At 44.4% G+C, this 15,414-nt stretch overlaps 2 protein-coding genes across 6 annotated transcripts in view; one reads left to right on the forward strand and one right to left on the reverse strand.

Annotated features, from left to right (window-relative positions):
* Positions 1-1,212: 1,212 nt before the first annotated feature.
* On the reverse strand, positions 1,213-12,768 carry SSR3 (signal sequence receptor subunit 3). The gene is made up of 5 exons (XM_068112371.2): positions 12,378-12,768; positions 9,852-9,978; positions 5,589-5,687; positions 2,578-2,709; positions 1,213-1,774 (listed from the first exon to the last, which is right to left on the reverse strand). The coding sequence occupies exons 1-5, from the start codon at positions 12,514-12,516 to the stop codon at positions 1,708-1,710; spliced, it is 564 nt and encodes a 187-aa protein (XP_067968472.1). The 5' UTR covers positions 12,517-12,768; the 3' UTR covers positions 1,213-1,707.
* Positions 12,769-13,451: 683 nt separating this feature from the next.
* The window catches only part of PM20D1 (peptidase M20 domain containing 1), a 52,311-nt gene continuing 50,348 nt past the window's right edge, over positions 13,452-15,414 (forward strand). Inside the window, exon 1 of one of the 5 annotated variants that reach the window (XM_068112376.2) lies at positions 13,452-13,522. The gene's annotated coding sequence lies outside the window, so the exon portion shown is untranslated. Of the gene's footprint in view, positions 13,523-13,689; positions 14,024-15,414 lie in introns of those variants that run through there. The other 4 variants (XM_068112375.2, XM_068112377.2, XM_068112374.2 and 1 more) reach the window with 4 other exon arrangements.

A 15,414-nucleotide genomic window follows, 5' to 3' on the forward strand; every position in this document is an offset into this window, starting at 1 on the left:
ACCCTGAAGACCCAAATGGGCCCGAAGACCCAAAACGCCCCGAAGACCCAAAACGCCCCGAAGACCCAAAACGCCCCGAAGACCCAAAACACCCCAAAGACCCAAAACACCCCAAAGACCCAAAACACCCCAAATACCCTTGAAAGCCCAGAAGCTAAAAAAGACCCTGAAGACCCAAAATACCCTTGAAGGCCCTGAGGCTCAAAATACCCTGAAGACCCAAATGGCCCCGAAGACCCCAAACACCCAAAATACCCTTGAAGGCCCAGAGGCTAAAAATACCCTGAAGACCCAAATGGCTCCAAAGACCCAAATGGCCCTGAAGACCCAAAACGCCCCAAAACACAAAACACCCCAAAGACTCAAAAGACCCCCAAAGAGCCAGAAAACCCCAAAGACCCAAAATACCCTTAAAGGCCCAGAGGATCCAAAAGACCCTGAATACCCAAAATGGTGCCGAAGACCCTTAAAGACCCAGAGGAACCAAAAGACCCTGAAGACATCAAAGACCCCAAAGACCGAAGCCCCAAAAGACCTGAAGATATTTGACGATGGGAACTGTTTATTTTTAAGTCTTAGATTTGGTGGAGGGTATTGAGAACACGTCAAACTTGGACAGAAAGCTGTTGATTACATATGCAAATTTTAATACAACACTCCATGTTCATAAGGATGGTCCGAAAAATGAAATTCCAAATTTTAATCTCGGCTGTAGTCGCCCGTTAGGTATTGCCCAATAACTATTTGTGCCAAATCTTAGCTTATTTCGGTAACATTTAGAGGTTGCACCACAAGTTGACTTTAAAATAACTGAACAAGATGTTGCTTTGTGCAACAGCCACGCTTCCTGTAAATTTTAGCTTTGTCTGAAGCAAATCGGCCGATAACTTTTGACACAAGGCTAAAACACTGATCACAACCCCAAGAACAATGCTTGCGATCCAAATTTGAAGGAAAAAAATATATTGTATAAAAAAAATAATCTGGTGTCACCTCCAAACTAACTCCGATCTCATTGCTTTTTGGGCTGTCAAATTATCTGATATAGAGGAACAAGGGTGCATACAGACAACAGAGGAATTTAGATTTTTTTTTTTAACACTTCATTTGGACCATCATAATGTTCATGCTCCCTCACCTCTGACCCTCCCCGTCCCTCGAGACATCTAGCTCTGACGGGCATCCCAGCTAGTAAGAAATAAAACCGACAAATGAAAGTCATTGTTTTATTGTTAGAAAATAAACTTGTACAGAACACTGAGCAAAACAAATTGGTCACAAACATATTTAAAGGGTCAATGCTAGGTTAAATTTCAATGCAAATGAATGGGTTCAATAAAGTTGACTCAAACAACGAGGCAACATTATCCTGACAATTTATTTTACGTCATCTAATATTTTGATAGACATTTCAGGATGATCCTATTCATGTGATTGGAGATGGAGACTTTCGACTATCCTTATTTCTTCATCGACAGCACAAATGTAACTCCATTTTTCATTTCTTCTTCACAGTATTATCATCCCTTATGTAATCCGTGAATGTTTATATGCATTGCAAAAATTTACTCTCGGAGAAACTCTTTAAACTGTGCATGTGCTTTCAGGAGACTGTCAAAGGATACACAGTTGCACCCACCCCCTGGACTCAGGAAGGCTCATGCAGAGAAGCTGCCACATGTTCTGCAGTGTCGTGAAGAGGCTACATCAACAACCACTGGTAGACAGGAGGGCAATCAGCCCGGCTGATAAACCCATGGAGAAAATGTAATTACTGGGTCAGTGCAAATTAAGGATAACACTGAAATAAAAAAGTCTGGAAATAAACAACAACAACAACAACAAAAATGCACTCGTTATTAAACAAAAGAAATCAAACCTAATGGAAGAGATGCATGAGAGAGGGTGGAGGGTCAAAAAAACAACCAATTTTTTTTTTAAATCACCGTCAAACAATTAGCGTAAAAAAAAAGAAATCTTTTTGCACGCAAATGTTTTAAAAAAAGAAAAAAGTTTAAATGACCATTGCCATGATGTCAGTGGGTGGGAAAGAGAAAATGGCCACTTTAAAGCAAAAAAAAGCTGAAATCTGCTTATTCATAAAAGTCGGTCAATAGTCTCTCTAACCCAATAAATGTTAAATGCGGTCAAGATGAGTAAGGGTTGGCCTATGTATACTCACCGATGAGCTGTTTAGCCTGGATTTGAATCTCGACCCAGCTATAAACTGTCAACCTCGTGTTTCTCGTGCAGGGCGAGGAATCAATGTGTGCCATTGCTCGGAGGGACGATAGACTGGGAGTCCCATTTGCTAGCAGACGTTAAAGATCCCACAGTGTACTTCGCAAAGAGTAGGCGAGCTATCCCGGCACAATGAACAAATTACAAATTCCTACCCTGGGGAATTGCATCAGCGGCACAACCGCACCCTCCCCGGCCAATGACGCCAATAATAGTCATGTGCTATAGTGTAATCTCCTGATTTGCAAACTTTCAATAGGGCAGCAAAACAAAATGCAAAATACTACACGTTCCATAATGGTGTGATAAAACAATATATATTTTTGAAAAGGATACATCATTGGATTGAAGTTCTTGAGAATGAAAAATGAGACGACAACAACCATAAGCAGGAAAAGTATGTTGTTGTAAAAGATTGAAAAAGCAGTCGCCTCAAAATCTGCAACCTCGTTCTTCTTCCACAGGATTCTGAAAAAGTTAAAAGTTCATCAATGTGCAGACACCAACACAAGATCAACAAAATATAACTCTTGCAACGTCATTTCCCAGCAATTTTGAGAGGGGAGTGGCCTGGGAAGGAGCCACGCGTTGTCATTTGGGGTTCCTGATCGGCTTTAAAATGTCACGCTTCACAGAAACTCGAGGGCGTCGGAAGGTAAGCCATAGCTACCTCCACAGAAATCACTGACAAACTCATTCACCTGCATTGGCTGCTTAACATTTGATAATGATCATAACTCACAATCCTCACTTTTAAAAATATGATATTCTTTAATTTCTTGAAAGTAATGCTTGCAAGTTATTAAAAACAAAAAACATTGACAAATACACAAGCTATGATCAGTTTAAAAACAGCAAAATGCTAAGTAATAAGACAGTGCAAGACGATCTAGAGATGCGTTTTTACAGAATTTAACCTTTCATTTTGGAATGCAATAGCAAAAATTGATTTGTCCAGCAAATCTAGGGTATTTGGTAGGATAAAAAAAAAGTTTGATTTTAATCAACACCAATGGGAAAGGGTCAAACCCAAAGCCATGAGGGGCCACCTTGTTGAAAATGCAAAGAAGGAAGATGCAAAAAATATATAGTAATTAAATGAGATACAGAGGCCCAGTCTTAAGTTTATAGAAGTCGGGAACATACTGCTAAGGAGGCTGTTTCAAAAAAGGTGTTGAAGGGGGAGGAGGGGGCGGCATGGCGATTAGAATGGAGGTGAGGGAGGGTAACACAGAAAGGGTGAAGAGTTGAAGTTAGACATATGGGAACAGATCGAATCAGAGGACAGAAACAGATTTTGACACTGACTGTGATAGATGTAGTAGCAGGAGAAGAGGCACAATGAAGAGACTGCTCGACAGTGGGCTAAAGGTTGGAGATTGCTGGACAGACTAAGTAGGATCGTTAATCAGTCAGCCAGCTTTGGCTTGGACATGATATAGAATACCGATGGTTGATGGAGGAGCGCCTCCCCAGACATGGGAGCAGTATGCCATCAATGATCCAACATGGAATTTGCAGAGGGTGAGAAGCTGATGGAAGTTGACATACTTGTAAGATGTGATGAAGAAAACAACTTTCATGTTGGCAGATTTGGTGAGGATACGAGTGTGCCAGGAGAGATTGCTGATGATGGTGACACCGAGTATATTAATAGAGGAGGACCACTGGAGTTGAGAGCTAGACACGAGTCGAGGATGGGTGGCTGTTGTGATCTTGAATATGAGGGTTTGAGTCTTGGAATTATTGAAAGAGAAAAGGATGTCAGAGCCCCATTGAGATAATGATTGATGGAGGCAAAAGTTGAGAGGATTTTACTTTTCCACAAAAGTTGAGAGCTGTGAGAAAACTGCGACAAAGGAGAGAGGAGAGCTTGTCAGAGGTTTTGCTGGAGGTGGCTTTGTCTGCGGAGATTATGTGGTTGCAGTTGTTGTGGAAAAGGAATGGGAGGAGGTATACCGAGATTTACAACTTTTGGAAGAATGAAGGGTGGTGTCATGGACAGAGTAGTTATTAGCTAGGAGGAGGCGTTGATTAAAAGAAGGAGTGAGAGTGAGATGACAGAGCCTTAAGGGACACTAGTATTAATGTGGTGGGTGGCGAGGGAGCCAGGGAGGGGAGAACTATATTGGAGAGAGCAGGATTGAGGTGGGTTAAATATTGTTTGTTGATGAGACTCCATGGTTTGAGACATTGGAGGTCAATGCCATTGGATAGGAATTGGAGGTATCAAACACGTTACCCTTCTTCTGGACATGCCAGACAAAGATGTGCTTCCAGGAGGTTGGGTAAATACTGGTACAGTAGAGGTTGAAACGTTTGGAGAAAATAAATAGCAAGTTGTGAGTGCAGCGTTTGACTGCAGCAGCAGGAATGCCATCCAGAATATTGGCGACAAGGGAAAGCTAGACACTTTGCTCTAGTTATTTTGATGGTTGCCTCAATGCAAGAAAAAAAAGATGAGAGCGAAGTCGATTGCATGCAATTGGAAACCCCACGCTTCCCACTTAAAGCAAAGTCGAAAGATTGCAAAAAACATTCCACCAGGAATGACCCAATATCAAATTTTGAGTTAAAAAATATTTCCCCTCTTTGACCAATCACCCTAAGTTCCGACCCCCGGAACATGAACCCAGGGGTCAAATGCAAGTAATCATTACATATTTCATGCGCCCCCTGATGTTGATTACATATACAAGACTAGAACGGCATTCAGTACAAAGCATACCTCCGCCTGGTTGGCCATATCATTCAATGGTGAAGAATCACTTTATAATTCTACTAGTTGGATCTGGACCTAGATCTTCACCAAAATTGAATCGATTCTTCATGTCACACACACAACCTGTCCAACAAGTTTAGTCCAAATTCATCCCCAACTTTTTGAGATATTTTGTACAAAAAAACGGACAGACAAACGGACAAACAGGGGTGAAAACACAACCTCCATCCACCTTTGGTGGTGGATGTAATTACATTTAAAAACGTTTTCAAATGTGTCCGTAATTGTGCGTTTTTCGGGACTTGACCTTTTCACCCTGCTACAGGGGGTGGGGCCAAAACCGATACTGCTCTTGCAACCTTCTTGCCATGTGAAGATCATAATTACCAAGTTTGATGAATTTCTGCGCAACCATTTAGGAGGAGATAGCGTGACAGACGGACGTACAGACACAGACAGACAATGTGAGGGGCTGCGTGGGACTTTGCAGATAAACAATGAGCATTCCAGATGACATCCACAGTGCAAACTTGTGGCCTCAGAAGGGCCATCCTGAAATCCCAACAAAATCAAATTATTCACTCAAACATTAACAGGAGGAAATAAAATGGGCAAATCAACATACCTTTCATCTTTCTCCTTCTTGTTCATCTTTTTGTTGTCCATTTCAGATAGCTTACGGAGCACTTCCTTTGAAATTGCATCCTCACGCTTTTGAGCAACTCTGCAGGGAAAAAATATTTATGCAAGTAATAACAACCCCACTGCATCCTGGTGAAGTACAGTCCAAAAACAAATTAGAGAGTTCATAGAACAATGTGGTGTGAGAATGGTGAAGGGTAGGCAGGGACAGAAATACAAGTTTGTGTGGCAAGGGTGCCCAGAGGGCATGAATGGTGTTGGTGTCCTGTTTTCTGCGGAGTTTGTAGACAGTGTGGTGAGTGTGACTAGAGTGAGTGATAGGTTGATGATGGTGAAAATGATGATTGGAAAGCTCTTGGTGAACGTCATCTCGGGATATGCTCCGCAGGTTGGTCGGAGTGATGAAGAGAAGGACAAGTTCTGGTGTGCGATAGAAAAGCTGATGGAAAACGTGAAAGATGAGGAAGTTGTTGTGGTAGGTGGAGACATAAATGGACATGTGGGAAGGAGTATGGACGGTTTTGAGGGAGTTCATGGGGGTTACGCATATGGTGTGAGAAATGGAGAAGGTGAAAGGATTTTGGAGTTTGCTAATGGAGCTGATTTGTTGATTTGTAACTCTCAGTTCCAGAAAGAGGATAGTAAGCTTGTTACATACACGTCAGGTGGGTCGACGACAACCGTTGACTACCTGATGGTGCGTAGGCGAGATAGGGGCCACCTCCGGGACACAAAGGTGATCCCGGGGGAGGAGGCTGCTTCACAGCACCACTTGGTTGTCTGCGACATAAGGTTGAAAGGTGCGAGGAGAGCTCGGCGGGTGAAGTACCATCCGAGAATTAAGGTGTGGAGGTTGAAAGAGGTGACAGTGAGGGAGGCATTAAAAGAGAGGCTGAATATGGTAAAGGATGATGTGGTTGAGCTTGAAAGTGGTTGGATGTCAATGAAAGAAAGTCTGTTGGGAGCCGTTGGTGAGGTATGTGGAATGTGGATGGACAAAAGGACCACCGAGGCACTCGGAAACATGGTGGTGTGATGATGAAGTTGGAAAGAAGATTGACGAGAAGAGGAAGAAGTTCAAGGAGTGGCAGAAGGCGAAGGGTACGGGGGCAGAAAAAGAAGAGCATGAAAGTTATAAGGCAGCCAAGAAGGCTGCAAAGAAAGAGGTAGCAAAGGCGCAGGAGGCATGTCGGAAAATGTTCGGAGAACGCTTGGATTTGGAAGAGGGTCAGAGAGCGGTATTCAGGATGGCAAAGCAGATAGCGAAAGAGAGGTGTGATGTGATGGGGGTGAGTTGCTTGAAGGATGAAGTGGGACAAATCGTTGTGGACCCAGATGGAATTAAAGGAATATGGAAGAGATATATGGAAATACTGTTGAATGCAGAGAATGAATGGGATGGCAACATAGAGAGTAACCCAGTTTTAGGACCGGCAGAGAAGATAACCGAGAAGGAAGTTGAGGAAGCGATTAAAGCAATGAAGAGTAGAAAAGCGGGAGGGCCGACGGGAATTGTGGGAGATATGTTGAAGGCAGCGGGAAATTGGGGTGTGAAGAGAATGACAGAGATCTGCAATCTGGTGGTGAAAGAAGGCCGCATTCCAGTGGTTTGGAAACTGAGTACCCTTGTCCCTCTATACAAGGGGAAAGGTGACCCTCTGGACTGTGGCTCGTATCGAGCGATAAAGTTATTGGAGCATGGAATGAAGGTATTGGAAAGGGTGTTGGAGAGGAGGATAAGGAAGAAAGTGAAGATTGACGAAATGCAGTTTGGATTGATGCCAGTAAGAGGAACGACAGACGCGCTTTTTATTGTGAGGCAGTTGCAGGAGAAGTACATGGAGAAGAGGAAGAAGTCGTTTCTTGGGTTTGTTGATCTGGAAAAAGCATTCGATATGGTTCCACGTGAAGTAGTGACATGGGCATTGAGGAAGTTAGAAGTGGAGGAATGGTTGATCAGAGTAGTGGTGGCAATGTACAAAAGAGCGTGCACAGCTTTAAGGATGAAGGACGGGAACAGTGGTGAGTTTGAGGTGAAGGTGGGAGTGCATCAGGGGTCGGTACTAAGTCCACTACTATTTGTAGCTGTGATGGAGGTGCTGGCTCAGAACATAAAGGAGGGTTTACCATGGGAGTTGTTGTATGCAGATGATCTGGTGTTGATTGCAGAAAGTATGGATGGACTGAAGGAGAAGATGAACAAGTGGAAGGAATGTATGGAGACGAAAGGTCTGAAGGTGAATATCGGAAAAACAAAGGTGATGGCAAGTGGTAAAGCATGTGGTGAGGTGGAAAGAACTGGGAAGTGGCCATGTGCTATGTGCAGGAAAGGTGTCGTAGTGAACTCGATTCAATGTACAATGTGCGCTGAGTGGGTTCATCAAAAATGTAGTGGTTTGAGAGGGTCATTAACCAGTGTGGCAGCTACATTCAAGTGTAAGGTGTGCACAGAGGGAGCTGCAGATGGAGAAAATGTTGAGTTGGATCTTGGAGACGGCATGAAGCTGGAAGGTGTGAAAACATTTTCTTACCTAGGAGACATGCTGAATGGAGAAGGTGGATCAGACTCGGCAACGGTTGCTAGAGTGAGATGCGCATGGAAGAAGTTTCAGGAACTGAGTGGCGTGCTGACGAGGAGGGGAGTGTCGTTGAAGCTGAAGGGAAAGGTGTATGCTGCATGTGTGAGAAGTGTTATGATTTATGGGAGCGAGACATGGGTAATGAACGTAGAGCAGCAACGAAGGCTGGAAAGGGTGGAAATGCGAATGGTTCGGTGGATGTGTGGAGTATCGTTGAGAGAGAGGAAGCCAAATGATGAATTGCGAAAGATGATGGGAATAGAGTCTGTGATGGATGCTGTGAAGAGAAACAGTTTGAGATGGTTTGGTCATGTGTTGAGGAAGGATGAAAGTGACCGGTTGAGAAGAGTGATGGAAATGAATGTGGAAGGAAGTAGAGGACGGGGAAGACCGAGAAAGACTTGGCTAAAGATGGCCAAAGAATAAATGCGGGCAGGGGGTTAACAAGGGGAGATGCAGAAAATAGGGCAAAATGGAGAACATTGTCATGGGGACCGCAAGGCTAACCGCCGCTCTTGCAGGGAAAATGGCCTTTTAAAATGCCAACATAGAACACCTTATCCCACGGAGTCTTGATAAACAAGGACATGGGTGGGGTCTGCCAGCACCAAATTTGATTTGTGGAGATGTAAAAAAAAAATACCGTAATATTTGGTCCAATTACTGCTAAATGAAAGGGTGTTGAAAGTGCCAAAATGGCGATTTGTGCTCCACATTGTTAAAGTATGAAATAAAATAAAGATTTTGAGGGTTGTAGGACATTTGTGTTGTTGTCGGACGTTTGTGTTGATGCAGTATGTATTACACCACCATATTTAACACATTAAATTAGTAATTCGTGCCTGTTATTTGTGTCTTCATGGCATCCCTAAACAGTAAATTTCCTGTTTAGAATAATTTTCCACTTTGTTTGACTACCAGACAGTCACACAGGATTTTTTTTTTCCAACTCGCTCCTCTGTGTGTGCGCATGATCAGGACAAGATTCCATACAATTTGCCACATTCAGAGCCAAATTACCGCGAAGCTGCAGGTCAGTGTTACAATTCATGTTCTGATTAATGTTCAAAATATAACATAAAATTTAAATGAAGTTGTTCCTCGATCATAAACTGATGTCTGTCGACAGACAGTGAACCAATATTGCTCAAGCCCACATTACGCTTAATGTGCGGGGTAATAACAATGACAAACAGTTTTCAAACATTGAATTGAGACAGCTCCACAAAGAGTGGAGGAGCTAAGTGCAAAACAAGCACAAGCTAATTTCAACTTGAAATTAAATACAGATCGCTGATGAAAACTTCACGTAATGAGGAAAACTGATGAAATTGATGAAAACTCCGGTTTTGGTAATAATTAATCCATGGCCTTCGATTTTAATTTTTTTTGCTCTGACGTAGCATCAGCTGGACCTTATATCCCATGGCGAGTAAATGCTCTTTATAAACTTGGTTGGTAACATCCATCGTTTATGTTATATGCCGAAACATATTGACACTTTGCTTCACAGAATAACATTCCATCAGTTCTGAATGAATTCCTCAAGATGTCATACTATTCACAAATTTTTTGGTTGAATGGTGGCACATATTCCAGAGCAAAGATAGTCTTTAAATAAAATACAACATACAGAAAAGACAGCCGAATAATAAACCGACACGTACTTGTGCTTAAGGATAAACTTGAGGTTTTTGTACGCCGTGCCAACAAGCCAGGTGCTGATCACAGTGACGAGGCTGAAGACCAGTGCAGACTGGATCAGGTCCATTTGCCATATGCGCCAGTAGAGCCCTGGCATAGGCAAACAAAAAGAACCGATGATGCCGCACACAATGAGTAGTGTCACACAGCACGGCCATTTTACTAAATACAACACCAAGCTGCCAATACACGGTGCTTGTACTCAGGATTACTATGGTATTCTGGCTAGATCCGGTGCTCGTACTCGGGATTACTATGGCAAGCTGGCTAGATCCGGTGCTCGTACTCGGGATTACTATGGCAAGCTGGCTAGATCCGGTGCTCGTACTCGGGATTACTTTGGCAAGCTGGCTAGACCCGGTGCTCTTACTCGGGATTACTATGGCAGGCTGGCTAGACCCGGTGCTCGTACTCGGGATTACTATGGCAAGCTGGCTAGACCCGGTGCTCGTACTCGGGATTACTATGGCAAGCTGGCTAGATCGGTGCTCTTACTCGGGATTACTATGGCAAGCTGGCTAGACCCGGTGCTCGTACTCGGGATTACTATGGCAAGCTGGCTAGACCCGGTGCTCGTACTCGGGATTACTATGACAAGCTGGCTAAACCCGGTGCTCGTACTCAGGATTACTAAGGCAAATTGGCTAGACCCGGTGCTCATACTCGGGATTACTATGGCAAGCTGGCTAGACCCGGTGCTCATACTCGGGATTACTATGGCAAATTGGCTAGACCCGGTGCTCATACTCGGGATTACTATGGCAAGTTGGCTAGACCCGGTGCTCGTACTCGGGATTACTATGGCAAGCTGGCTAGACCCGGTGCTCATACTCGGGATTACTATGGCAAATTGGCTAGACCCGGTGCTCGTACTCGGGATTACTAAGGCAAATTGGCTAGACCCGGTGCTCGTACTCGGGATTACTATGACAAGCTGGCTAAACCCGGTGCTCATACTCGGGATTACTATGGCAAATTGGCTAGACCCGGTGCTCATACTCGGGATTACTATGGCAAATTGGCTAAACCCGGTGCTCGTACTCAGGATTACTATGGCAAATTGGCTAGACCCGGTGCTCGTACTCAGGATTACTATGGCAAGCTGGCTAGACCCGGTGCTCGTACTCGGGATTACTATGGCAGGCTGGCTAGACCCGGTGCTCGTACTCAGGATTACTATGGCAAATTGGCTAAACCCGGTGCTCGTACTCAGGATTACTATGGCAAATTGGCTAAACCCGGTGCTCGTACTCAGGATTACTATGGCAAATTGGCTAAACCCGGTGCTCGTACTCAGGATTACTATGGCAAATTGGCTAAACCCGGTGCTCGTACTCAGGATTACTATGGCAAGCTGGCTAGACCCGGTGCTCGTACTCGGGATTACTATGACAAGCTGGCTAAACCCGGTGCTCATACTCGGGATTACTATGGCAAATTGGCTAGACCCGGTGCTCATACTCGGGATTACTATGGCAAATTGGCTAAACCCGGTGCTCGTACTCAGGATTACTATGGCAAGCTGGCTAGACCCGGTGCTCGTACTCAGGATTACTATGGCAAATTGGCTAAACCCGGTGCTCGTACTCAGGATTACTATGGCAAATTGGCTAGACCCGGTGCTCGTACTCAGGATTACTATGGCAAATTGGCTAGACCCGGTGCTCGTACTCAGGATTACTATGGCAAGCTGGCTAGACCCGGTGCTCGTACTCAGGATTACTATGGCAGGCTGGCTAGACCCGGTGCTCGTACTCAGGATTACTATGGCAAATTGGCTAAACCCGGTGCTCGTACTCAGGATTACTATGGCAAATTGGCTAGACCCGGTGCTCGTACTCAGGATTACTATGGCAAATTGGCTAAACCCGGTGCTCGTACTCAGGATTACTATGGCAAGCTGGCTAGACCCGGTGCTCGTACTCGGAATTACTATGGCAAATTGGCTAGACCCGGTGCTCGTACTCAGGATTACTATGGCAAATTGGCTAAACCCGGTGCTCGTACTCGGGATAATACTATGGCAAACTGGCTAGACCTGGTGCTCGTACTCGGAATTACTATGGCAAGCTGGCTAGACCCGGTGCTCGTACTCGGAATTACTATGTCAAGCTGGCTAGACCCGGTGCTCGTACTCGGGATTACTATGGCAGGCTGGCTAGACCCGATGCTCGTACTCGGGATTTAACTATGGCAGGCTGGCTAGACCCGGTGCTCGTACTCGGGAGAATACTATGGCAGGCTGGCTAGACCCGATGCTCGTACTCGGGATTACTATGGCAGGCTGGCTAGACCCGGTGCTCGTACTCGGGAGAATACTATGGCAGGCTGGCTAGACCCGATGCTCGTACTCGGGATTACTATGGCAGGCTGGCTAGACCCGGTGCTCGTACTCGGGAGAATACTATGGCAGGCTGGCTAGACCCGATGCTCGTACTCGGGATTACTACGTCAGGCTTTTAGACATCAGGCAGCCGCATTTCGCTCACATATAGGAATCGCCGACACGACAAAAGCGTTGCCGTAGAACAGTAACGCAGACTTGACTGATATGTTGCGGCTGAAGTCCTGCAGGAGAAGGTCTTCTTCGGAGCTTGGTTGCTTACTTCCAGTTTGCTTGGGAGCCATTGCTCAAAGAAGGTTGAGTTGAGTGGAACGGATGCTATCGCTGACGTGGCAAAGCTACACCACCCCCTTAAGTCTTAAGGTTGTTCCACAACGCACAAATACGTCACATTGTCGTCTGACAGTTGTTTAGCATTTTCTGAGTTTTCAAGGCGATCATAAAACCGCTAAAATTCACTTCCAGCAATCACGTTATCATTCGCTTTGCACAGTAACGATTAGATACTGAATGCGAGATATTGTGAAAAAGGTGTGGGGGGAACACAGCCATACTAGGCAATACTCTAATATACTTCTCCAAAGGTTCTGTGAAAAATTTAAAATTATTTATGATTTGAATCAATATTACACCTAAAGTATAAAATAAAGCAAATAAACAAACAAATATCGCAATTTAATCTAAACGATTTGAGATTCCAATAAGATTTAATACAACTAACCTTTGGAGAAGTATATTAGAGTATTGTCTAGTATGGCTGTGTTCCCTCCACGTCATTTTTAAAATACTGTACTCGCTATATAAATCAGGTATATACTTTTGAAGTAGTTACGTGATTTATATAGTTCCATTAGACCACTCAATGGGGGTTTAACGGGGTTAATGAATAATAATAATAATAATAATCTTTATTGTCCCATATCTAGGGAAATTCTTCCCATATCCCATATCCAGGGAATATGTTGTTAATGAAGCGGAGGCATGATAGGCTGAACGGTCTCTTGTGTTCAAACCACTGATCTCTAAACCAACTGGATCGGGTGCCAAACGTTTATTGATAGGGCGGTCCTAAAGCCAACGGAAGCGCTACGTCCGCCATATTGCTATTCCACACACAGAAAATTCCTATTTGCGTCAATAGGTGAGGGTGATACTACCGGAAGTAAGCTGTAACACGTGCCCTTTTGTGGTTGTTTTCAACGTATCCAATCACGTGACTGTTGTCGCGAAGGGTGCACTAACCGGAAGTGACGTAGTACCGTGGGCGCCGATACAAGTATTTGCTTCAAGGTGCATATTTCCTTCGAAAATTCCACCTTCCTACTTGATTTTTCTCCTTTCCCATTTTATTCCATTCCGATTTGCTTGTAGTCCATTCCCCGATTTAAAAAAAGCATTGTTATAGTATTTATGAAATACCATCTGTGTACCATTTATGAAATACCATAATGTATGCTGCTTACGAGAACTCAAGGGAGGGCAAAGATGGCGGACAGATGAGCAAATATGAGCTTCAAAAAAGAGCTTTTCCTCCAACCATTTAGTATAGAGATCAGTGATCTCAATACGTCATTAAAGCGAAGAAGAAGAACCTAAGAAGAGGAAGAAACTTCGACGGTAAGAATACATTTAGATTGGCGTGGGTCGTCCGGAGCACGCTCATTGGTGGATTCTAAGAGCTGAGGTTTTCGAAAGGTTGTTTAGGTGTGTTTATGGGCAAGATGCAACTCCATTACACCTTTATCTACTCTCGTTTCCTCACCTCTCCTCTCGATACCCACCCCACCGAAGGTAGCCGGAGGTTGTGTTTTCACCCATGCATATCTGTGTGTTTGTATGATATTGTTATTGATAGCATGATATCTCAAAAAGTTGTGGACATATTCGTGTGTGTGTGTGTGTGTGTGTGTGTGTGTGTGTGTGTGTGTGTGTGTGTGTGTGTGTGTGTGTGTGTGTGTGTGTGTGTGTGTGTGTGTGTGTGTGTGTGTGTGTGTGTGTGTGTGTGTGTAGGAAGAATCAATTCGATTTTGGTGAAAATTCGAATCCGTATACGAGAATTTCTAAGTGATTCTTCACCATTAAGAGGTAGGGCCAAATACGTGATTGGAAACGTTTTTTAAATTTTTTTATTTTATACATAGTCGAGGCTCGTGGAGGAGCTATTACTAGTAGTAGTACACTGAACGGGTCAGGATGCAACAGGACAAGAGGAACAGTAGTCGAGAGAGAGAGGAGGGGGTGGGGGGGCAGAGCAGAGTAAAAGGCCAAGATTGAGGCAGACTTGGACAAGCAATGGGTGTGGGGATGAATGGGAAGCAGGAGAGGATGTATGGAGGTGGATAAGATGGATCCAGAAGAAAACTCCCAGGAGCAGGGTTCTCGTGCCCAAGGCCAATTAGCTTGCGTTACCTTACTGGTGGTATGGTATTTCCAACTGAGGAACCACGCTCTCGACTCCACACCCTGTCTACTTCTTAAGTACGGCCGAGCGAACCCGTGGGTTGGAGTTTGCTATCTCAGAGCGAATTAGTAGGACACAACAGCCCATCTATTTATTATGTACACACTATATCGAAGGAAAAGGACAGCCAGGCAGGTTTGAAAGCAGTTGATAAAAAGTGAAGGGCATGTATTTACAGCAAGGCAATGATCACAAGCAAGTATTTACAAGCAGGAAAAGACACAAAGAAATGAATTACTCCTGGAATGTAAATATCCTTGTGGGGTTTAAGACACTCTTACTTGTCTACAGACAGGACAGGCGTGCCAGAATCACATGGGGAAAAGTAGAGAGGAAGAAATGAGAAGAAATAGTGCGAGGCTTGAGTGCGGCCTCACGCTCACCCCACAAAAGCAGTTGTGCTAGAGTGGAGGGCAGGGAAGGGAAGGAAGGGAATGTGGTGGTGTGTTGGTGCGATGTCTGCAGAGTTGTGTGTGTGTGTGTGTGTGTGTGTGTGTGTGTGTGTGTGTGTGTGTGTGTGTGTGTGTGTGTGTGTGTGTGTGTGTGTGTGTGTGTATAACTGCTGCTGCCATTTGCCCTTGGAGCCCTTTGGTCAGCACACTTGTTCAGGCAATAAAGGCAGACAGCTCGTGGAAGGCAAACAGTAGCGCAGCAGCTCCACGGACCTTGGTGGGCACTCTTTTTTTTTTTTTTTTTTTTTTTTTTTTTTTTTTTTTTTTTT

This window comes from Myxine glutinosa, chromosome 4 (assembly GCF_964187855.1).
Source record: "Myxine glutinosa chromosome 4, kmMyxGlut1.1, whole genome shotgun sequence".
NCBI lineage: Eukaryota > Metazoa > Chordata > Myxini > Myxiniformes > Myxinidae > Myxine > Myxine glutinosa.

Bases quoted from the DNA above. Each gene is read 5' to 3' on its own strand.
- SSR3 (XM_068112371.2), bottom strand. From the start codon at position 12,516: ATGGCTCCCAAGCAAACTGGAAGTAAGCAACCAAGCTCCGAAGAAGAC. The intron at 2,710-5,588 runs GTATGTTGATTT...TAACTTTTTCAG, and splicing joins AAGAAGGAGAAAGATGAAAG to AATCCTGTGGAAGAAGAACG. The intron at 1,775-2,577 runs GTATCCTTTTCA...GCACTGACCCAG, and splicing joins AAGAACTTCAATCCAATGAT to TAATTACATTTTCTCCATGG.